The sequence below is a fragment of the Ctenopharyngodon idella genome, chromosome 3, assembly GCF_019924925.1.
Source record: "Ctenopharyngodon idella isolate HZGC_01 chromosome 3, HZGC01, whole genome shotgun sequence".
Classification (NCBI taxonomy): domain Eukaryota; kingdom Metazoa; phylum Chordata; class Actinopteri; order Cypriniformes; family Xenocyprididae; genus Ctenopharyngodon; species Ctenopharyngodon idella.
In genome coordinates this window covers 2,095,299-2,119,908 of record NC_067222.1, presented here as the reverse complement: position 1 = coordinate 2,119,908, position 24,610 = coordinate 2,095,299, and the positions used below count along the sequence as shown (strand labels likewise).

The window sequence follows — 24,610 nt, the reverse complement described above, 5'->3', positions numbered from 1 at the left end:
CGTGTCCAAGTAATGTATTTCAAAATTTTCCAAAATGTTAGTTGGTACGAAAGAAATGTACTCCTGCTCCCACATGTAATAAATGGTGCGTAAAACATTTGAACGTTCTGTGATGACACTGATGACGCTTCATTTTGATAACACTACCATAATAATATTTCACGAGTTTGTTTGCCCTTTTGATTGATTGATTGATTTATTGATTGATTGATTGTAGCTGAGAGTTGAAAACTCTTCAACTTTGGGTAAAACTCAGCGTTCGTCACTGCCACTTTTTACACAGCCGTCCAATCACAGTGGAGGGGTGGGACAAATACCACACTGTCCTCCTTGTACAACAACTGAATAACAATGAAGTTAATATGACTGGTTACTGCATTTTTATATTCAGTGATATTCTTCAAATGAGACACTAGTAACACATTACTGCTGTGGATATTCCAAATAATCAAAGCAACCAAAGTGTCTCAGCTGGAAGAGCGCTGCACCTCCAAAGCGCTCTCAAACTTCCCAGCTGGCTGCTTTCAAAAGAGCATCTGGAATTTTATCAGATGGCTAAAAACGTTATACGTTAATTGAATATTTTTTATTATAAACTTTATTATAAAATTAGTTTCTATTTTTGCTAAACTATTAATTATTAACTTTCTAAGCAGCACATGCTACTTGATCTAAATACTTACAGCTTTAAAATTAGAATATAATTACAATAATTGTAGGTTTCTTCACATGCTTTACAAACAAAAACATTTTGTACATGAGCAACAGAGCGAAAATACACAATCTTTTATCCTGGTGAATGGCAACAACAGAAATTAAAATAATGTATAATCAGACAGTTTGATTAAAGGCAGTGTTTTCCAATATATTCAGTCCACCTGTAGGAACAGTTTTATTGGTTTCCAAATCTTAATAAAAATGGATAACTTATCCCTTAATATAAATCTCAGTTCTTCCAAATGCAACATATTTCCCTGTTCCCTAGCCCACATCTATCTCAAAAGTAGGGACAGAATCGGCTTTCCACATCTGTAAAATAAGTATTTTTGCAAGCATCATACAGAGTGAAATGGCCTGTGTTTGATACTTGCTACAAAAAGCATTCTCTGCTCCTAAAAGTCCAACACAAGGCTCAGGCTCCAAACTGATAGAATATACTTCTGAAAGAAATTTAAATACACATTTCCAAAATGGCTGAATTTTAATACATGACCATAAAGAATGAAACAGGGATAAAAGCTTGGATGCATGACAATTTTCTTAAGCTCAACGAGTCAAAAACAGAACTTCTATTTGTCGGTACCCCAGCGGCTTTACACTAACTTAATAGCTTTAATGTGATCACAGACTATGACTTTGTTACTTTGTCCTCTCAAGAGCACAATCTTGGCGTTATCTTTGACCCACAACTTTGTTTGATGCCCACATTAAAATGGTATCAAAAACTGCATTTTTCCATCTAAGAAATATCGCCAGACTTCGACCTTCTCTATCGCTGCTGGTTCTGAAATATTTTTCAGAAAAGTTAGTTCATGCATTCATGACCTCTAGACTAGATTACTGTAATGCATTACTAGCTGGTTGTCCTGCATCATTAATAAACAAACTACAATTAGTCCAAAATGCAGCTGCTAGAGTTCTTACCAGGTCAAGAAAATATGATCATATAACACCAATTTTATCATTTCTACACTGGTTACCTGTTAAGTTCTGTATCAATTATAAAGTATTGCTACTGACCTATAAGGTCCTAAATAGCTTAGCTCCTGTGTATTTAACCAATCTTCTGTCTCCCTACAATCCATCACACTCATTGAGATCACAAATTTCGGGGCTTCTGGTTGTACCTAGAATATCTAAGTCCACTAAAGGAGGGAGAGCACTTTCACATTTGGCTCCTAAACTCTGGAATAGCCTTCCAGATAATGTTCGAGACTCAGACTCACTCAACATAAATCTAGATTAAAGACGAATCTCTTTAGCCAAGCGTTCACATAATGCATCTCATATCCTTGTACTCCAGTTATATCAGATCGAATGCACATTAATTTTCTTTGGTTAATGTTATGAACATCAGCTACGCTAATTATTCTCCATTTGCTTTTCTGTTTTATCTTGGGATGCCATCCTGAGGTGACTAGAGAGTACATCAGCTCCAGTTTGGATCCAGCCTCTTATGAAGACTTGTGGGGGGGGGGGTTTCTGCCAATCTGGAAGTAGTGGATTTTGCACAGAAATACTCCATCATACATCCAACTCATGTTTTGAAACTTTGGCAATGTTTAGCAAAAACTCCTTGGAGCAGGCTTTGCAAACAGACGTTTACGATATGGACTTGACAGTAATGCGACAACATGTACGTGTTAATTCTAATGACTGATCTGTGACCAGTGATTTCTGATTTGTAATGATTTGTGTACAGTCAGATGTTCTTTGTTTATGTGCCAGTAAATCAAACCAGTGATGACTTAATGGTCAATTTCACATTGTTTCTCTTAGTAGGATGAAAATAATCTGTTATTTAAACTGTGATTAAATTATAAATAGAAAGCGATCAAAGAATGCTCCCTTTGCAATCACTGGAGCTGTCAATCAAACAGCGTGAGTTTATCAGTGACTAAAGCGGCGGTCACACTAGACTTCGAACATGCGAAATTTCAAGATTCAAGATTTTTATTTGTCACATACACAGTTATATAGAGAATATATAACCAGCAGTTAAATGTAAATCAGGACCGCTCCATGGACAGTGCAATTATTATCAGAATACAAACACTAAAGAAAACATAAATATACAAAAATATAGATATGGAAAAAAAAAAAATAAATAAAATGTACAGGACAGTATACTGTACATGCAGCAAAATGCGAAACTTTTCACACAAGGTTGCGTTTCCTATCTGACGCATTCGCGTGCGTTTGAATAGAAGTCAATGGAACGAAAAGTGCAGTGTGATCGTCCCTTAAGTTCTGGACTCGAGCCAAACTCCTGTAATAATCAACAAATCTCTTATTTACAGTGTGTTTGCACTGTTAGTTATGAAAGCATTCATTAGTGTGCAGAAATCAAGTTGCTATGACGAGATCGCTGCATGTACTCAACATCTGCGATCCGCTACATGCTCATCACTGCAACCTTTCATGCCATGATCTAAATATAATCAGCACTTTACAAGATAACTTAACCTTGAGAGCTGTAATAGTAAAAACGTGCTAAAAGTTTTCGTTAAATGTAATACTTTGCTATTTCATAGGCAAAGAGTTATCGTAGTAGTGTTGTCGCCGCCATGTTGTGGAGACGCTGTGTGTTTCTATGCGAAAGCAAAAGCACTTTATTTGGTCTTATGAAAGTGGACGCAATTAGGAATCAGTGGAACAGTACAACACAAATGCTTGTGTGTGTGCAATGCGTTTTACAGAGGACAGTTTCCTAAACCTGGGAGAGTACTGGCTGTGTGCAAAAGATATTTCTAAAAAATAAAAATGGGCAGTTAAAACAGCACACACACAAACTTATTCATTTGAAGTTATTCTTTAGAAGTCGTTCTAAATGTTCCTAGAATGTTGTTCTTAGAACGTTTTCTCCCAACATCATTTAAAAAAACTTCCACAAACAATGTATAAATAATGTTTTTGTGCTAACCTTTTGAGAACATTATTGAATACCAGATAACATTGAACAAACATTCTATTAATGTTACTGGAAGAACTTTTGTTCATAACTTTGAGAGAACCTTGCCAGAACATTAGTTCAAGTTATGAGAATGTTTCCTGATAGTGGGGATATTGTTTCTAGATTTACATAATAAACTCATAATCATTCATTCTTTTTACTGCATCAAAAATATCATGAGAAAATGACAAACAAGTACAGTAACAGATGTGTCAGTACTTACTTGAGGTGTCGATCAGTGTCTCCAGCATGTGATGCTTCACTTTGACTCTGCAGTGAATCTTGCCACTGTGATATACAATGACGGTGTTCTTCACACCGAATCTGTCTGTGTTTCTGTGTGTCTCTGTAGTTCCTGAACTCAAACTGACTCCGTCACTGTCCAGCCACTCAAGATCAGGTTCAGGATACCAACCTTCAGATTCACACTGTAGATGAAGCCCTCCTGAACGATCAAACCCATCTACAGTGATCACTGGAGGACTTCCTACAGCTACAGATCAACAAGAAGAGCATTGTGTTGTTATTTTGGCTTCCATGACAAGAGCATGCTAGATTTCACTGGTTTCCTCACCTTCAACTCTGACATCAACAGTGGCATCATCATACCAGGATTTGGACTGAATAAAACACTTATAACGTCCTTCATCAGAGACTCGGATTGATGAGAGTTTGAGTGATGCGTTTCCTCTCTGTAGTTCCGGATGGATCAGTTTTGTTCTCCCTCTGTAAGACTGAATCTGATCTGTGTTTCTGTCTTCATGATCCTCATAGAGATGCACTAATGAACCTCTCAGATCAGTTCTAGACCACTCCACTCTCATGTCCACAACACTGATGTTGGGTTTGACTGAACAGGGCAGAATCACATCTTCACCAGCTACAGCAAATACAGGATCTGCAGGTCCCACTACTTCATACTGCTCTGTTACAAGAGAAAGAGAGCAGGTCTGAACTACACATCCTAAAGGTTTTTACCCCAATGTTGTTCCAGACAAACAGTACTGTGCAAAAGTATAAATATAAAGTACTATTCACAATGATGAATAAATTACCTGATCTTGAATCTGTAATTCCACTAACAAGCAGGAGAGTCAAACAAATGAACTTCATCTCTGAGACACAGACGCTAAAAAGAAAGTATGAAGAAAAAAAATGGAAATGAGAAAACTTTATAGAAATGTGTCAGCATACATGTTTTTTGCCTTAGAATAATACTTACAATTAAGTTTCTGTCCAAAAGTGAGACTCATTTACAATCAATTTCTGTTGAAAGAAAACTGGTTAAACCAGGTCAAGACAAAGCAGGAAACAAATACACAACATGTATCTGCATCCAGTACATTCTGTTTTATAATCACTGAGGTTCAAAAAACTGAACTAGCTGGTGGGGGTTAAATACATTTGAAGGCCAAAAGGCCAATTGTTGGATAACAATAGCTTTAAAACTAGTACATTCAATAGTGTAAATATACATGTAAATGAATAAATAAATACATTTATGTAAATAAATCTTGGGATGATATCTCTGAAGGACACAGATACTGAAAAGAAAAATTTAAAATAAAGCATTATAATACGCAGACAACTCACACAGAATGGTGTGTTAACATACATGTGTTTTGCATCAAGTTTTTCAACTAGTTAAAATAGTCCAAATCAGGACACAAATACGTGTATCTACACACAGCATTATTTGGATTTATCCTTTTTTTTTTTTTATTTATATGGTTTATTATAAATAGGCCTACCTAACCGATTAAACGCATCTGATCTGAAGTGTTGTTATATCAGGCTAGTCACAGTTGTTCATGCTAAATATGTTTTTCGGTTAGTTCATGACTTACCTTTAACTGAACATTGCAGTGTTCACAAGAGTGTCTGAATAAATTATTGATATTTTATAGATTATATGATATTAACAAAATGTTGATAAGAGAGTTCGTAAAGATCGAAAAGAGAAAACCCTGCCTCAGCTTCACCAAAGGTTTCACTTTCGCCTATTACTGAACAATCTACCTGTACCTGATGACTCCGCCCCTCCATCACACTAACTGATAATCCAACAGCTAGATCTACTCTCCGTTTGTAGACTGAGGGCCGTAGCCTATATTATTGATTATAATGTATATATGTATATGAGTATAATGTATTATTGAGTATAAATGGCTTTTGCGCAGCGATGTGATTTCTTTTTTTTTTTTTTTTAGAATCAGTTTGAAGGACGCAAATAGATTTTTAAATTGCTATTTACTGACTACAAAACTCTGCGCAGATCACACTTTAACATAACAGTTTGTATTCATCGATTCACTGAAGGCTGATTGCAGAAACGTTTAATTGATCTATGTTGCATAACTTTAAAAAATAATAATTCTTTAAGATTATAAGGATCTTTTGTTTTTCATTTGAGATTATTGTAATTTGCATTGATTTACGCAACCAAAAAAAAAAAAAAAAAAAAAAACCGTCTGAGCGCAGTGATTCTATCTTTTTTTGATATGTAAAACATTTTACACAGGCATGTATTAAAGTGCATGCAGACGTCATCAGTGAGCGTCCGCAGGGTCCTTTCAGTCACTGTACGCCTGTCACGCCGTAGTTTCCAGTCTTCTATAGGTCAAACTACAGCAGCTGCAGAAGCAGAAATGATCCGATCATTAAGTTTACTCAAATACTCACTGAATGTCTCTCAGCGAGCACATGTCAGGCTGTTATCATCCAGCAGAGGAGCCGGGAAAAGAATAATCCCCGCGACATTCACTGGAGGTACATGTTTAATTGGTTTAATATGGACGAGCTGTTAAATAATATGATCAGTGAATTAGAACAGACCAGCATGATGAAATGATATACTAGTGGAGGAATCATTTTAATAAAATAAACGCAGGTTTTTCGGTTTAAAATGTGTATTTGTCAGATTGTGGTGTCGCTCATTGACAAAATGAACAACATTTGTGTAGAATTAGTCTATTGCTCAGTTGGACATGTTTAGTAAAGTTGTCAGTCTCAGTGAATAATCTCCATATTTATCTACGTATGCAAATGTAAAGATTATCGAGAACAGACAATAACAATTATCAAATCCATTTTGGTCAGTTAAACATCAGTGCTGTTTAATTCTGATGAGTCTGGCTCTCTTTCTCTTCAACAGTTGATACTGATGGCAGACAGCAGCTGCATCACAGCACACCTGTCAGACTGTGGAGCTCCAGCTGTTCTGGGGTCAGTGTGTCTCATCGCTCCTACAGCACACAACAGGCCGAGAGCGCAGAGGAGGAGACGCTCCACAGCATCATCACCGACACCGAGAACGTTCAAGGTGAAATCAAGCAGCAAATCAGCTTATTTAGGGATAGTTCACCCAAAAAATGAAAATTCTGTCATCATTTACTCACCATGAAGTTGTTCCAAACCTGTATTAATTTCTTTCTTCTGCTGAACACAAAAGAAGATATTTTGAATGATATCAATAACCAATCAGTTGATGGACCCCGTTGAAAAAATACTATGGAAGTCAATGGAGATCCAGCTTTGATCGCAGGAATAAATTACATTTTAAAATGTATTACAATAATAAACAGTTATTTAAAATTGTAAAAAAATAAAATATATATATATATATATATATATATATATATATATATATACAGTGGGTACGGAAAGTATTCAGATCCCCTTAAATTTTTCACTCTTTGTTATATTGCAGCCATTTGCTAAAATCATTTAAGTTCATTTTTTTTTCCTCATTAATGTACACAAAGCACCCCATATTGACAGAAAAACACAGAATTGTTGACATTTTTGCAGATTTATTAAAAAAGAAAAACTGAAATATCACATGGTCCTAAGTATTCAGACCCTTTGCTGTGACACTCATATATTTAACTCAGGTGCTGTCCATTTCTTCTGATCATCCTTGAGATGGTTCTACACCTTCATTTGAGTCCAGCTGTGTTTGATTATACTGATTGGACTTGATTAGGAAAGCCACACACCTGTCTATATAAGACCTTACAGCTCACAGTGCATGTCAGAGCAAATGAGAATCATGAGGTCAAAGGAACTGCCTGAAGAGCTCAGAGACAGAATTGTGGCAAGGCACAGATCTGGCCAAGGTTACAAAAAAATTTCTGCTGCACTTAAGGTTCCTAAGAGCACAGTGGCCTCCATAATCCTTAAATGGAAGACGTTTGGGATGACCAGAACCCTTCCTAGAGCTGGCTGTCCGGCCAAACTGAGCTATCGGGGGAGAAGAGCCTTGGTGAGAGAGGTAAAGAAGAACCCAGAGATCACTGTGGCTGAGCTCCAGAGATGCAGTCGGGAGATGGGAGAAAGTTGTAGAAAGTCAACCATCACTGCAGCCCTCCACCAGTCGGCGCTTTATGGCAGAGTGGCCCGACGGAAGCCTCTCCTCAGTGCAAGACACGTGAAAGCCCACATGGAGGACTCCAAGATGGTGAGAAATAAGATTCTCTGGTCTGATGAGACCAAGATAGAACTTTTTTGGCCTTAATTCTAAGCAGTATGTGTGGAGAAAACCAGGCACTGCCCATCACCTGTCCAATACAGTCCCAACAGTGAAGCATGGTGGTGGCAGCATCATGCTGTGGGGGTGTTTTTCAGCTGCAGGGACAGGACGACTGGTTGTAATCGAGGGAAAGATGAATGCGGCCAAGTACAGGGATATCCTGGACGAAAACCTTCTCCAGAGTGCTCAGGACCTCAGACTGGGCTGAAGGTTTACCTTCCAACAAGACAATGACCCTAAGCACACAGCTAAAATAACGAAGGAGTGGCTTCACAACAACTCCGTGACTGTTCTTGAATGGCCCAGCCAGAGCCCTGACTTAAACCCAATTGAGCATCTCTGGAGAGACCTAAAAATGGCTGTCCACCAACGTTTACCATCCAACCTGACAGAACTGGAGAGGATCTGCAAGGAGGAATGGCAGAGGATCCCCAAATCCAGGTGTGAAAAACTTGTTGCATCTTTCCCAAAAAGACTCATGGCTGTATTAGATCAAAAGGGTGCTTCTACTAAAAACAGAGCAAAGGGTCTGAATACTTAGGACCATGTGATATTTCAGTTTTTCTTTTTTAATAAATCTGCAAAAATGTCAACAATTCTGTGTTTTTCTGTCAATATGGGGTGCTGTGTGTACATTAATGAGGAAAAAAAATGAACTTAAATGATTTTAGCAAATGGCTGCAATATAACAAAGAGTGAAAAATTTAAGGGGGTCTGAATACTTTCCGTACCCACTGTATATATATATATATATATAATTTCAGAATATTGCTGTTTTTTTGATCAAATACTTTTGTTCACCAAAGCTATATTTGACTTCTTTCAAACAAAAATATTTTGAAAATCTTACAGACCCCAAACATTTGAATGGTAAAGATTTAGAAACTTAAAATAGAGTATATATTATAGCGTATGGAAATTGTAAGGATGTTCAAACTCTTGTTTCTTTGTTCAAATAAGGATCCTACTCCAAACACGAGTTCCAAGCAGAGACAAAGAAACTTCTGGATATTGTGGCCAGATCGCTGTATTCGGAGAAAGAGGTGATTTAAAAAAATAAGAATAAAATAAAACATATATATTTTATTTTTTATTTTATTTTATATATGTTTTATTTTATTCTTATAATATATATTTAGTAATGCTGTTATGTTTTCTCTTGAAGCATGCAAGATCCTAAAGGACTCAATCTAGTTATTGATAAATTGTTCAGGCTGAAAATTTGATTTCATCTGATTTGTCATCAATAAAATTGTTGTATGTATATATCTGCAATATATTGGCTGTTGGCAACCATATAAATTTATTTTATCAAATAATAATCAAGTAATTAAATAATTAATCAGTTTGATATGGCTAAGTATTGTCATTTTTGTTTTGTTGGAGTACAAAATAAATAGTAATAAATATGCCATTCAATTTCAAGGATTGGAACCTGATTTACAATTAGAAAACCACCCCAGAAATATCTATAAATGATTTTGAAGTTATAATAGTAATCATAAATGAATGGAAAAGTCATGGAAAAGCATTGATCAGAGTGGGCTGGAAGTCCATCTAACGGTCAGTGATTCTGTAGGTGTTCATCAGAGAGCTGATCTCAAACGGCAGTGATGCGCTGGAGAAACTGCGGCACAAGATGATGACAGCAGGAGGAGATTCAGCAGCGATGGAGATTCACCTGCAGACGGATGCAGCCAAAGGCACCTTCACCATCCAGGTATCTTCAACCCATGTGACTCGAGACCGAACCGTGGATCACAATCAGATTAATAACGTCATATTCCGTTACCCATCACTTTATTAAAATACTCAAGACCAATAGTTAAGGAAAGAAGTTGAAGAACAGCTTTTCTATTGCCAATTTGTGTCATTCCAAAGCTGCTTTCAATTTATGAAATAAAACTGATATTTGACACTAGAGTTGCACGATTAATCTCTAAAAGATTGCAATCTCGATTCAGACACCCATGAGCTCTCATTCATCAATGACAGCGATTCAGCTCAGTACAATCACAATCAGTCTTTTCAACCACACAGTATCATTATTCCTACAGTACAAATATTAAGATTATCACAGAAGTACTGGGAAATGGTACTTATAGTTATAGTTCAGATATAAACACTGATGTCTACGGTAGCAATCAAAATAGAGTAAATTATCTTTTAAAAGTAACTTGTTGCTTCAAATACAATTTGTATCGACTACATATTTACGCCACTAGGTGGTGACAAGTAATTTAAGAAATGTATTGAATTATTCATTCAAGAGATTGGTTCAAAAACGCAGATTAATCCAGTAATGAAACAAGTGAAGTCTTTATGAGTGAGTCATTGAATCATTCATTCAAACTGATTTTTAAAAAAAAATAACTCATTCAAATTAATTAAACATTTTTAAATAGACTGCAGCAATAAACAGTCAGAACCTCTAATAAATTACGTTATTTTGTTTAGTTGTCGGTTCAGAATCGTGGGAGAATCATGATCTCTATTTGAAACAAAAACAAATCACGATTTTCAGTTTATCCAGAATAGTGCAGCTGTACTTGACGCTTTTTAGTCATACATACGATCAACCATATACATATCTTTCCAGTGCAAATGTTTTTTATCTTGTAACAGCAAACAATGTTTTGTTTTAAATGAACCTCTAACACTTAACAACAGTGAACAAAAACTTTTTTTTTCTTCAACGGTGACTAATCTCATCCCCTCTGCATGGCCGTCACAGTCATAAATCAACAGAAATGTGTGTTTGGTTGTCATGTTCAATCCTGCAAAGAGCAAGGCATAAATAGAAATCTTTAATGCAGCGTGAGCAGATCTAAATGTAATGTCACCACTGAAACTTTTAATTCATTTTCAGATTACACTTTAATCACGACAGTCGAATTGGATTGTTTAATTGTGCTGGGGCATTTTTTTGCCTTGTGTCTTGAATTTGGAGGGCATTTTTGTTCATTTTGGTGGCATTTTTGCCCCAAGACCCCGTTCATTTCCGACCCTAATCTACACTGATCTCATACCTGGCCTCTCTGCAATCCAGCTGAAGGAAATCAGTTGTAGCAGCGGAGCACTTTAATTCCTGTGTAGAAGGTGTTGATCAACATGTTTATGCTCTGATTTGTAGGACACCGGTGTTGGGATGAACAAAGAGGAGCTGGTGGCAAATCTGGGCACCATTGCCCGATCTGGATCAAAGGTGAGTCTCATTGAATTCCTCAAGTCCACTACTCCTCATTCTGACAATGGCTTTGATTTCATGGTCCTTGTTCTTCCTCCATCAGGCTTTTCTGGATGCCCTTCAGAATCAAGCAGAGGCCAGCAGCTCCATCATTGGTCAGTTTGGTGTGGGCTTTTACTCCGCCTTCATGGTGGCTGATAAGGTGGACGTTTATTCTCAGTCAGCAGAACCAGACGCTCCTGGATACAAATGGTCCTCAGATGGGTGAGAAAAATGAGATATGATTTTAACAGCAGCTCTGGTCCAGAGACATGATAGCAGAGAGCGGATCATATGCACGAGTCGGTGCATACCAGAAAACATGTCAGACCCATTTGAATTCTGCACAGAATGGTATATTTTAATGCGATAATGGAGGATATGAGGAGGAGAAACGGTTAGAGATTAGGAAGAAACTGTGGCTTTACTGAGCTCAGTGGCTCTGGCTGAGCTGTGATATAAACGAAACAGTATTGGCTATTTTAAAAAAGGGGAGGAGCTGTTCGATATGTACCACCCTGTCTTCCTGTTTCAGTGGAAATTACGTCAACACATTGAATAATGTTGCAGAAACTAATAATAGGCTAACAAATGTAAGTAAAAAAAGGTCCTCAAACAATTATTAAAGAAATGTAAACAATCAGTAATACAATAATAACAAAGAAGAAAATTACAAAAAACAGGACAAATGCAATACAAATAAAAGGACTGCATATTAGGACAGTGGACAGTTACATGATTTGACTGATTTGGACGTTATGTTTGTGGTGAAAAGCGCACTGTTTTAGAGGAAAGGAACAGAATGCAGCACAATAATTTTATCTTGATTATATCTTGGTTTTCATTGGACCCCGAAATCAAAACTAAAATTCAATTAATTACACAGCCATACTTTTTATTAGCATCAGCAATCAGAAAGCAACTGTAGATCTTGGACACATTTTGCCATATTTGCAGTGTTGGGGAAGCTACTCTGAAACTGTAGTTTGACAAGCTACAAGCTTCTCATTAGTAAAAATAGTTTAGATACAGTCAAGCTACCCTTCTGAAAAAGTAGTTAGCTACACTACAAGTTACTATCAAAAAGTAGCTAGCTACATTGGAACTTTTTACAATGACATATATCACAAATAACTGTCCACCCTTCTCAGGGAACCATGGTTAAATTCGTAACCCGAGACGTTCCCATTCGAATGGGAACTAGCACTGCGTCCTAGGACGCTAATGGGGAACAAATGCCCACTCCGACATGCTGAAAGAATGAGTGCCGTATGGCTGACATAAGACAGTGACTTCAACAGAACTGACCTAGCAACATTCAAGGGGTCTCTAAGAAAGGAGGCCTCAGCAGAAAGACTCTCTGAAATGAGAGGAGGCCACCAAGGAGGCTAAGAGAAGCCTTACACTTGATACTGTCATCCAAGCGGAGCCCTTGGGGTGGAAGTTTCAGCAGGAAGACTCTCTAAAGCGAGAGGAAACATAACAATGCCACTTTGAGGACAGTCAACCAGGGAGGCTTCAAAGAGATCCTACCACCCAATGTACTGCTCTTCAGTCAAACCCAAGGGGAAAAAAATGGGCTCTTTAGACTCCAACACTCATGAAGGTGCATACAACTAGGAAGGATTCGCAACTAAGGCGAAAACTGTAGGTTCCAGAGATCGCCACCACAAAGCGCTGCTATTGTGCAGGCCAGCGGAGAAGGCAAATATAAAAATATTACCTGCCGTCATACTCTCTGCATCTAATTCCACATAATTAGACCTCACACATTAGTAATAGCAGACCAGAAAGGGAAGGAATCTCCTAAGACTCTTCCCTTGCTCCGCCAACCACCTCCGCGATTGTACCTGCCTGCCGCTGTCAGCCACGGGACCCAAACCGCAGGGTGCAAGCACTCTATTCTCATCCCTCAAGAGAGAATAAACAACAAAGGATCTTATCACCACGACCGCATAATAAAGAGCGCTCTCAACTCCCTCAAGAGCTAAACATGCTCGGTTTAAACGCCAGAGTCTATCACTAATCAAGAAACTCGCATAAGTCACAAACACATCTCGTCTCTGATACGGAGGCACATACTTCCTGAAATTCTTGGCTGAGTGATCGTCTTCACACGTACATAAGAAAAAGGATGACGTGTACTACAGTGTCACTGGCCAATGTTAATGTCGTGTTTTTACATGTACTTCAGACACCGGACATGCTGGAGGCATTCCCCATTAGCGTCCTAGGACGCAGTGCGAGTTCCCATTCGAAAGGGAAAGGAATGTAGCCGCACAACACCGCTACTTGCTAGGAAAAGTAGATAGCTACTGGAAAAGCTACACTGTTTTAAAAGCAACTGAGCTACTGTCAAGCTACTGAAAAATGTAGTTAAATGAGTAGCGTTGCTACTTGTATTTAGCTACTCCCCAACACTGCATATTTGTTATTAGACCATCTTTAGGCATCTTGAGGTTGAGACAAAGCAAACATCTGAATCAAATTTTTGTGTTTTACTTACTGGGTTTTGTGTGTCTGCAGCTCTGGAGTGTTTGAGATCGCAGAAGCTTCAGGTGTGCGTCAGGGGACTAAGATCGTGCTTCATCTTAAAGACGACTGCAAAGAGTTTTCATCAGAAGATCGTGTCAAAGGTCTGCAAACCACATACAATGGCATAAAATATGATGTGCTTTGAGAAGAAACTTATTTAATTGACTTGTCTGTTTTGCAGAGGTTGTGACTAAGTACAGCAACTTTGTCAGTTTTCCTATCTTCCTGAACGGACGGCGACTGAACACCCTGCAGGTGTGTGAAGTCTGTTGATAAATGACCTTTGACCTGCCTGTGGTTCTGATCCTTGGTCCTGACTAGAGCCCTGCACGGGCCACAAATCTAGGCCCTAGCCCGGCCCTGGTCCGACAGCTTGTCAGAATTTTCGGCCCAAGCCCAACTAGAGCCTGTGTTTTTTTTTTTTTTCTTTTCTTTTTTTTTATCCTCCCCATAACGCAGCCTTTGTTGCAGCCATTAAAATGTAAAATGTGCGAAGTAGTTGTAATCCTTTTAGTTTTATTAAGTTAATTTAGAAAAATGTTTGGAGCACTTCTTTGTTTAAGAAAATGAAACTTTAATTTAACAAAGTGACGATCGCAGCGGACTCTAGACTCTCAAATCATCACTTGTCTTACCTACAATAAAAGCCATAGATATAAAACACTAAAATAAACATATCACAATGTTAGTTTAAATGTTTATTAGAACTACCACAGTAAAAAGGAATTTTTGGCAAGCTGAGGCGGGCTACTCTGCTGCTCGCATCAGTGTGCGGAAGAAAAACAAAACAAAACTGGCTGTACATTAAAAAAAAACGTACAGGTTGTCTTACCTTACACCTAGCTATGCATCAAAAATCAAGGCTTCACCACAGAACATGGTCATTATTATTTTCAAACAAAAAAACGAGACAACATGCTACAGCCAGAACACTCTCATATAGAGAAAGAGAATCGTGAAGAAAAAGCACGGCATCCGCACTGGAAAGTTTTAATTGGGGATGCTGATAATTGACTGGTTATCTGTTAACCAAGAATTTTGACCAATTACTACTATCGGTTAGACGGTTTAAAAAGAAAACAAACTATAAACTTAAAGCTATAGACAACAAATCCTATAAACGGTAGCCTATTCAGAACAGAACCATAACAAAAAATAAAAGAACATGTCACCTACTTTTCCAATTCGGCACAAATCCAAATGTTTCCTATTCACAATGTATTTGAATGCTAAACTATTATTTATTACGTAAATTATAGGCTTTGTACTTCGCTCGCGTTCCAACAATACATCCTTCACGTGCTTTGCAAGTGAGTCGATGGTATAGCGCTGAACGTCACAGACTAGCCTATATATACATTGAGCAGTGTAACTTTTTATATGTTTGATTGACTGTATTTCATTCTGATAATAAACAGGCTGCGATGTCAAGTTAGAAATGCGTGAACTGATAGGCTATGTTGTGAATGTGCGCAAGGTGCCTGCGCAATTTCTCCGTTCAAGCGATGCAGGTGTGTGACGTGTGAATCCTCATATTCTGTTGTTTTATATGCTGTATTTGTGCATGTATAAAACTAAAGCCTTGAAAAACACATTTTGGTATTTTTAACGGGTCAAACCGAAATGAACATCCCTAGTTTTAATCCAGTTTCCAGTCCTTCTTTTTTCACTCTTCCAGCTGCTGTGCTGAAGGCGCACTCGCTACTACACTAAACATGAGGACGCGAGCATGCACCCTCTAAAATGAGACGCAGCTATGGTCTCATGTTGTTTCCTCCAGCACTGCACTATATCTATGCATATGTTTGTTTTACCATCATCAGCTTCTCATGGTTTATTTTAATTAATGCATGTCCAAAGTATTAAAAGAAGGAGAAGCCTAAAACAGGCCCGAGGCCCAGCCCGCCTGTGAGCTATGACGTGAATATCGGCCTGTGGGCCGGAAATAAGTCGGAGCCGGTCAGGCTCGGGCAGAAATGCAGGGCTGTCCTGACCTGTTTTTGTCTCTCTCTGCAGGCGCTCTGGATGATGGAGCCCAAAGACATCAGCGAGTGGCAGCATGAGGAGTTTTATCGTTATGTGGCTCAAGCCCACGACAAACCCCGCTACACGCTACACTACCGCGCTGACGCCCCACTCAATATCCGCAGCATCTTCTACGTGCCGGAGATGGTGAGTGTGAGACGATGGTTAAATCAGACAAATATGCAGTTGTGTAACTTACAGACCTAGTCATTAAAGTAGCTGAACCACTATGACTTAGATTATTTACTTGGAACACACTGACATTTTAACTGATGTTAGCCTTTCGAAAGATATAATAAAGTTCACTTTATTATAAAAGAGAAATTTTACTTATTAAACATAATATATAATATAATTGAACTACAAAATGACAACTGAAATATGTATTTAAAGCGCTAATTTGTGCATATTGTAATTTATATGCAATTATATGCATTTATTTAAATAATAACTTAAATTACAGTATGTTAGTTAAATAAAAATTGCAAATATGTAATTCAAAACATCAAGTATTTACATTTTAGAATTAGAATATACATATATAAATTATTTAAAAATGTTAATTTAATTAATTAGCCTGATACATAATTACATATGCACTTAATTTAAAAATTGTATACATAATTTTTTTACAAATCAAGTATTTACATATTTTAAAATTTTATTATACATATTAAAAAAGTTATTTATTTTAAATGACTTAGCCTGTTACATCATTTAACAACAAAATTATAACTCAAATATGCATTATTTAATTTATATGATTTATGCAATTATGTGCATTTCATTTGTATACAAATGAAAACACATGAACAGTCTTAATATTATATATATTTTTTTTTTTTTCCAGTTATACATTTTATTTAGTATTCAGCGTTGTATCCGGTGTATCTCACAAATCACTTTTTTTTTTTTCTTCTTCTTACAAAATTAAAATAATGAATCCAAATCAGCCATGTAATAAATCCTAATGATTCTTTATTGTGTTTTGATGCCCGACTGACTGCATTACCCTGTTTGTAAATGTGTGAGCAGAAACCGTCCATGTTTGACGTGAGTCGTGAGATGGGATCCAGTGTGTCTCTGTACAGCAGGAAGGTTCTGATCCAAACCAAAGCCACAGACATCCTTCCCAAGTGGCTGCGCTTCCTGCGAGGTCAGATGAGCGTCCGTATATCTGCATGAAACTAATTTAAATGCATTATAAGACTTGATATGTTCAAAATAAAGGAAATTTGATCCCAATCAAGTTTCGTCTTGTTTGTGTTTTCAGGTGTTGTGGACAGTGAAGATATTCCTCTAAACCTCAGCAGAGAGCTGCTACAGGAAAGCGCTCTGATCAGGTATAAACCTGCCTGAATATGACGTTATGTCTTCTGCATTGAGCAAAAAATATGAGTAACAAACTCTTTTTCTTTCAGGAAACTGCGGGATGTTTTACAGCAGCGTGTCATTCGGTTCCTGCTGGACCAGAGCAAGAAGGATCCAGAGAAATACGCTCGCTTCTTTGACGACTACGGGCTCTTTATGCGCGAGGGCATCGTTACCACAGCGGAGCAGAGCGTCAAGGTGCGAAACGCCTCATTTAGCCTTCATAATCTACCTGTTTCTCTCTGATTGTTTTTAAATATCTGATTCATGTGTTCACAGGAGGACATTGCCAAGCTGTTGCGCTTTGAGTCATCAGCGCTTCCTGCGGGACAGCAGACCAGTCTAATGGAGTACGCCTCTCGGATGAAGGCGGGAACAAGGAACATTTACTATCTGTGCGCTCCCAACCGCCACCTGGCCGAACACTCGCCGTACTTCGAGGCCATGAAACAGAAAGATATGGAGGTGAGACTAGAGACAAGCAGGTCTACAGGTTAACCAGCACACTGTCATATTCAAGAACTAATGAACAATAAAACTAGAAGTTAATCCAAAGGCTGATGCAATGCATTGCAGAGGTCTGCTGGAAACAATTGATAATTAAATTTCAATTAAAAATGTACTCAAATCACTCCACTTTTGAAAACATAAAATGTGCATTATCCATTGACAAGGTTGCCGGTAGATATTGAGATGAACACAAGAGGGCGCCAACACTTCTGTTAATCTCAAAATGGCCATCTATATTGGTCAGCAGCTTAAGATGTTTTAGGATGGCATTTATTAAAACATATCCTATATGTGATCAAAGCATGACATTAAATATTTTATTTAATTTTCTTGTGATCTTGACTTAGAAAAAGATTCTCAAGATTACACATTTTCTGTCTTGAGAAAGTAGACGTCCCATTTAATTGTAAATGCTTAACTAAATACATATAATTGAATATAAATATAAAAATACACATTTAATAAATAATAATAAAATATAAGTATGGAGTAATAAAGAGGAAAAAAAACATTACTTTGTATTTGAAGTCTGTTATTTTGCACCACAGGGTAATTTTTTTGCCTAATTATAAAATTCATTAACTTTTATTAAGACAATCACTGTTTTTAATCAATATAATATTATATATTAAATAAATAACATTGTACACTTTTGGATTTCAATCTTCAAAACGACAAAATCCAAATAAATGATTTATTTATTTGTTTTTTATTATTCTATATTCTATATGTATTAATATATTATTTATTGGGTGCTACATTTAATTGGTTAAACATTTACGGTTAGGTTTATGGGATTCCTAATAGCTCAAAAAATATGGTTAATATCATGATGAAACTGAATTGGAATCATACAGACAATGCCATGTCGAGATGAGAAAATTAAGTAGCAATAAAAACAAACAGCAGAAAAAGACGTGCCTGTTTTTGAGGTTCTGCTCTTCCGGCAGGTCTTGTTCTGCTTTGAGCAGTTTGATGAACTCACGCTGCTTCACCTCAGAGAGTTCGACAGGAAGAAGCTCATCTCAGCCGAGACTGACATTGTTGTAGACCATTACAAAGAGGAGAAATTTCAAGACAGCAAACCAGGTAATATGCAACATTAGGAAATATATGACAAATGACATTTGTGAAGTCTGAATTGTTCATCATTTGTAGATATATGTATATTCATCATTCGTCACCTCAGTTTGCAAATCACTGGTGATGTGTTTGTCCCATGCAGCATCAGAGCGCTTGACTGATCAGCAGGCAGAAGATCTTTTGGCCTGGATGAGGAACTCGCTCGGACAGAGAGTCACCAACATCAAGGTATTTAAATTTACACTGAGTCAAAACATTATGACCTGTCACAGGTGAAGCGAATGTCGAACAAGGTCACATATTAAGGTCTAGGTAGATCAGATTGCGAGCAAACAATCAGTTCTCGTAGTCAACGTGTTGGATGCAGGAGAAATAAAGAGCTGGGCGACTTTGACAAGGGCCAGATTTTCATGGCAAGGTGACTTGGTCAGAGTTTCTCAGAAACAGCAAGGCTTATGGGTAACTCCCAGTCAGCAGTGGTGAGAATTTGGTCCGAGTAGAGATGAACCACAAACCAGTGACAGGGTGTCAGGCACGCAAGGCTCATCGATGCATGAGGGCAACGAAGGCTATCCCGTCTGGTCTGAGCCATCAGAAAGTCTACACAACATTTTAATGATGCTTATGGGAGGAATGCGTCACAGTCGTATGGGGCTGCGTAGCCACAGACCAGTCAGAGTGTGCCTATGATGACCCTTGTATACCTTTGAAAGCACCTACAATGGGCACGCGAGCATCTGAACTGGATTTTGGAGCAGTGGAAGAAGGTCACCTGGTCCGTTGAGTCCCATTTTCTTTTACATCACATGGACGGCTGTCTACATGTGCACCATTTACCTTGGGAAGTGATGGCACCAGGATGCACTGTTGGCCATTCATGTGGACATCAGTTTGACACGTGCCACCTACCTAAACATTGTTGCAGACCAGGTACACCCCTTCATGACTGGTGAAAGTGGCTCTTTCAGCAGGATAATTCATGCTGCCACATGGCACACATTGTTCAGGAATGGTTTGAGGAACATGAGTTCAAGGTGTTGGCTTGGCCTTGAAATTCCCCAGATCTCAATCCAAATGAGCATCTATGAGATGTGCTGGACCAACAAGTTCGATCCACGGCGGCTCTAGACTAATTTAAATTTGGCACTAAACAGAAGTTGCGAGTCTTTTCTTCCCTATTGTGACGTATATCCAAGTGAAATGGCTTCTCAAACAAGAACAAATTGATGACAGGACTCGATTTTGTATGTCAGGGATTGATTGGATTGTTGACATTTATTCATTGTTTAATCATTAACATGCATGTTTGCCGCATTATTTTCCTCATTTACACACATCTTGCAAATGCATGGAGACCTGACATCTTGTGATTATTAACATTCATTTACCTTTTCTGTAGGTGACGCCGCGTCTGGACACGCACCCTGCCATGATCACAGTGCTGGAGATGGGCGCCGCTCGACACTTCCTGCGTACACAGCAGCTCGCCCGCAGCTCAGAAGAAAGAGCACAGATCCTACAGCCCACACTGGAGATCAATGCTGGGTACCAGACTGTTAACTTTAACACTCCAACCCAGCACAAATAAACAATCCGACAGTTAGGATGAAAAACATCCCTAGAAATCCCTAGTATCCCTAGTCAGGCTTTTTGTATTGTTTAATGTAAACCTCATTGGTTTTTGTGGAAGCTCAAACGTGATGCTTAACACCAGAATGAACCTCATTGGTTCTTGCTGAACTCAAACGTCCTGCGTAACACGTGAATGAACCTCATTGGTTCTCGCTGAAGCTCAAACGTGCTGCGTAACATGAGAATGAACTTCATTGGTTCTTGTGGAAGCTCAAACGTCCTATGTAGCATGAGAATGAACTTCATTGGTTCTTTCTGAAGCTCAAACGTCCTGTGTAGCATGAGAATGAACTTCATTGGTTCTTTCTGAAGCTCAAACATGCTATGTAACACGAGAATGAACTTCACTGGTTCTTGCTGAAGCTCAAACGTGCTGTGTAGCATGAGAATGGTCCTCATTGGTTCTTGCTGAAGCTCAAACGTGCTGTGTAGCATGAGAATGAACCTCACTGGTTCTTGCTGAAGCTCAAACGTGCTGTGTAGCATGAGAATGAACCTCACTGGTTCTTGCTGAAGCTCAAACATGCTACGTAACACGAGAATGATCCTCATTAGTTGTTGCTGAAGCTCAAACATGCTACGTAACACGAGAATGATCCTCATTGGTTCTTTCTGAAGCTCAAACGTCCTGTGTAGCATGAGAATGAACTTCATTGGTTCTTTCTGAAGCTCAAACATGCTACGTAACACGAGAATGAACTTCATTGGCTCTTTCTGAAGCTCAAACATGCTACGTAACACGAGAATGAACCTCATTGGTTCTTTCTGAAGCTCAAACGTGCTGTGTAGCATGAGAATGGTCCTCATTGGTTCTTTCTGAAGCTCAAACGTCCTGTGTAGCATGAGAATGATTCTCATTGGTTGTTGCTGAAGCTCAAACATGCTACGTAACACGAGAATGAACCTCATTGGTTCTTTCTGAAGCTCAAACGTCCTGTGTAGCATGAGAATGAACTTCATTGGTTCTTTCTGAAGCTCAAATGTGCTGTGTAGCATGAGAATGAACCTCACTGGTTCTTGCTGAAGCTCAAATGTGCTACGTAACACGAGAATGAACCTCACTGGTTCTTGTGGAAGCTCAAACATCCTACATAGCATGAGAATGAACCTCACTGGTTCTTGTGGAAGCTCAAACATCCTACATAGCATGAGAATGAACTTCATTGGCTCTTTTGGAAGCTCAAACGTCCTGCGTAACACGTGAATGAACCTCACTGGTTCTTGCTGAAGCTCAAACGTGCTGCGTAACATGAGAATGAACCTCATTGGCTCTTTTGGAAGCTCAAACGTGCTGCGTAACACGAGAATGAACCTCAATTGAAGCATGTTCTCCTGGTGTCAGCATGGGTTTCCTCCGGATGCTTTGGTTTCTCCCCCAATCAGTATAAGTGATAATATAAGTGCAGTATAAGTGAATTGGAGACGTTAAGTTGTCCGTAGGTGTGAATGTGTGAGTCCCAAGCCATGTAATGGGGAGGGTTGGGAAAGACCTGGCAACCTGCCCCGGAAAAATCATTGCCAAGAAAATTAATGGTCAGTCTCTTGCATATGGCAAGAGACGACAATAGAATCACCAAGAGAAAACATATTTTTTCATTGTATTAAGGAGAGTGCCAACTAAAGTGAAGTATATTGTACTTGCATAATAAAGAGAAATTCTGTGGTTTCGCTAATATCAAGCGATTGTTTGCAGACATGATCTGATCAAGAAGCTTCATGCACTGAAGGACTCAAACCCTGATCTGGCACAGCTTCTCCTTGAGCAGGTAAAGAAAGTTTCCCACATATTCTCTCACCTCAATTATACTATTTATAATTTAAAACTAAATGGCATTTTTTACGTACCAGATATATGACAACGCCATGATCACAGCTGGCCTGAACGAAGACCCTCGTCCGATGATCTCCCGACTGAACCAGCTCCTGACTCAAGCCCTGGAGAAACACTGACGCCCATGCCGGCGTTCAGCCTGACAGACTTATTTTGCCATTATTAGAGCCGTGCATTGATGCACAAAGCGGACGTCCCCTTGTCCCGCCGAGGTCATGATCGCACACTAAACACAAGCAAACATTGTTTATATGAAGACTTGAAAATATTTGTGCAGGTGTGAACTTGTCGTTTAGGTGGAAGTTGTGTTTTACAGCTGATAAGACTGAGATTTGACTGTCCAGCCAATGATTGTCTGACTAGAGAAAAAGAAAACCAACAGTCCAGCGCTTCTGAATTTACATGGAAAGATGAGATAAATTTCCATAGCAAGATGAAAAATATGAATAATGAATATACAGTACCAGTGAAATATTGTCTTCTTCTTTGTACCTTTTTTGCTCTAAAATTATTCACATTTCAGTCCAGTGGTTCATTAACAGCTTTTCCATGTGTACATTGAGATTAGAGTGATGAAAATATTAAACCATGAACATTAAAAATGCTTTTAACTAATTTTAGCTTTCTTTTGAATACTTTCATAACTGTAACATTTACAAGACCCCTTTAATAGAACATTTCTATGGGTGATAATGTTTTATGACTTGATGTCTTGAGAAATTGCATAGATAAATTGTGTTCCTGTGCTCGTTTAACAGCTCACCAAAAATTCTACAAATGTGTGAACTCGAATGAAAAATCCATCTCGCACAAATGTGATCATATCCAACTCTTTGTAATGAAATATAAATCCACTGCGCTCCGAAATGGTGAATTGCGCCACAAAGGCTCCAACCCGCAGTTGCATCATTCAGACACCAGGAGGCGCAGTGATGCCAGTGATGAGCGTGTCGGATAGGTGACGCTGAAAAGGGTAAAACTGATAGTAAGTCACGCATTTACAGTAGATCATGCAGATTGTAGTTAACTACTGTTAAGAATCTGGAAAATATGCTTAAGTGCTTTGTGTTAACTTTTTGTGTAAACTGATCAAATAACATTGATATTTAATCCAACAGTATTTAGAAGTGGATTTGGTAGTTGACAACCTAGCACAAATACATCAAGATGTTTTTAATCATAATATTGCCATCACTAGCTTTGAATTTTTAAACGCAGGCCTACACATAGTTCATGTAATCGTTCAATTAATTTGAGCTCAATGCTGCATGCATTTTAATGAACAAAATGCTGTTGAAAAAACAGAACATACTTAGCATGTCTCAATTTAACCAATAGTTTTTATAAACCACTATTTACATTAGCTATAAAAGGATTTTCCCCGTGTAGGATACAGAACGACGCTGCTGGGGGCGTTCCCACAGAACGCGTTCTTGCGTTTAAAACCGCCAGAAACAACGCTGAGGATCGCAGGGTCTCCAGTCGCGTTTTTTAAACGTTTATCTCGAAACGGAGAATAAAGAAGCTTTCTGCAGCGACTGTCCTCAATAGCTCATGTTTTGGAACTGGAATTGGAACGCAAAAACACGTTGACGTATCTGCTCAGGATGATACCTGTGTTTACTTATGTTTATTACAAACATAAGCAGCACGTTGAATGAGACAAAGAAAAAAAACTGTCGATATCACTGCGGTTTTTGTGTTTAAAGCATTTTGTGAGGTAGAAAATAGCTAATAAAGAAGTGCTGCCATGATATTTTGCGGTATTTTCCTAACTCTATAATAGTGTGAACAGTGGAATGATCTCGCACCTTATAAAAAAAAAAAAAAAATTGGGCGCCAAAAGTAATTGGGCCATTTCACTATTTGTATCACTCCGCTTACCCGTTCTCAGCGTTCCAGAATCCGGATCACAGATTACGAGGTCATGTACACACTGCAGCGTTCCAACAGAGACGACCGCATTTAAACGCGAAATACAGACTTAAGTAGTGATACCTAAAGCAATTTTTTTTTAACTTTTCGCAGAGAACAACACTTCGGCATATCTGTTTTTGACCAAAGTAACATTTAGAAAGGAGTATGAAAGGCAATTTTCATATAAGAAAAATTAATGTTTTGGTAAACGCAATGTCATAAAAAAGGTCATGAGATGAGTCAAAATTGTGACGATCATAATTGAGATAAAGTAAA

The 24,610-nt window shown here is 38.3% G+C and overlaps 2 protein-coding genes and 1 pseudogene across 10 annotated transcripts in view; 1 reads left to right on the top strand and 2 right to left on the bottom strand.

Annotated features, from left to right (window-relative positions):
• LOC127509241 (butyrophilin subfamily 1 member A1-like) overlaps positions 1–5,700 on the bottom strand; it is an 80,391-nt pseudogene extending 74,691 nt beyond the window's left edge.
• Positions 1–23,032, top strand: part of trap1 (TNF receptor-associated protein 1) — a 157,270-nt gene extending 134,238 nt beyond the window's left edge. For 2 of the 6 annotated variants that reach the window (XM_051887803.1, XM_051887804.1), the window contains 16 exons: positions 9,165–9,247; positions 9,795–9,924; positions 11,338–11,409; positions 11,495–11,655; positions 13,957–14,066; positions 14,147–14,220; positions 15,982–16,137; positions 17,026–17,146; positions 17,264–17,333; positions 17,412–17,559; positions 17,641–17,826; positions 18,822–18,960; positions 19,097–19,182; positions 20,354–20,499; positions 22,280–22,352; positions 22,435–23,032. In XM_051887803.1, the coding sequence (XP_051743763.1) occupies positions 9,165–9,247; positions 9,795–9,924; positions 11,338–11,409; positions 11,495–11,655; positions 13,957–14,066; positions 14,147–14,220; positions 15,982–16,137; positions 17,026–17,146; positions 17,264–17,333; positions 17,412–17,559; positions 17,641–17,826; positions 18,822–18,960; positions 19,097–19,182; positions 20,354–20,499; positions 22,280–22,352; positions 22,435–22,536 (1,857 nt within the window). In that variant the 3' untranslated portion in view covers positions 22,537–23,032. Of the gene's footprint in view, positions 1–6,217; positions 6,449–6,827; positions 6,996–9,164; positions 9,248–9,783; positions 9,925–11,337; positions 11,410–11,494; positions 11,656–13,956; positions 14,067–14,146; positions 14,221–15,981; positions 16,138–17,025; positions 17,147–17,263; positions 17,334–17,411; positions 17,560–17,640; positions 17,827–18,821; positions 18,961–19,096; positions 19,183–20,353; positions 20,500–22,279; positions 22,353–22,434 lie in introns of those variants that run through there. The other 4 variants (XM_051887801.1, XM_051887802.1, XM_051887798.1 and 1 more) reach the window with 4 other exon arrangements.
• LOC127509242 (uncharacterized) lies at positions 20,506–22,273 on the bottom strand. Of its 4 annotated transcripts, none has more exons than XR_007929175.1 (2): positions 21,491–22,273; positions 20,506–21,133 (listed from the first exon to the last, which is right to left on the bottom strand). XR_007929175.1 is itself a non-coding variant. In XM_051887826.1 (2 exons), the coding sequence occupies exons 1-2, from the start codon at positions 21,910–21,912 to the stop codon at positions 20,677–20,679; spliced, it is 1,032 nt and encodes a 343-aa protein (XP_051743786.1). In that variant the 5' UTR covers positions 21,913–22,273; the 3' UTR covers positions 20,506–20,676. The 4 variants fall into 4 exon arrangements, 3 of the variants coding, with proteins under 3 accessions (XP_051743786.1, XP_051743787.1, XP_051743785.1); XM_051887826.1 differs by having other exon boundaries at positions 21,338–22,273; XM_051887827.1 differs by having other exon boundaries at positions 20,506–21,184.
• Positions 23,033–24,610: the final 1,578 nt, after the last annotated feature.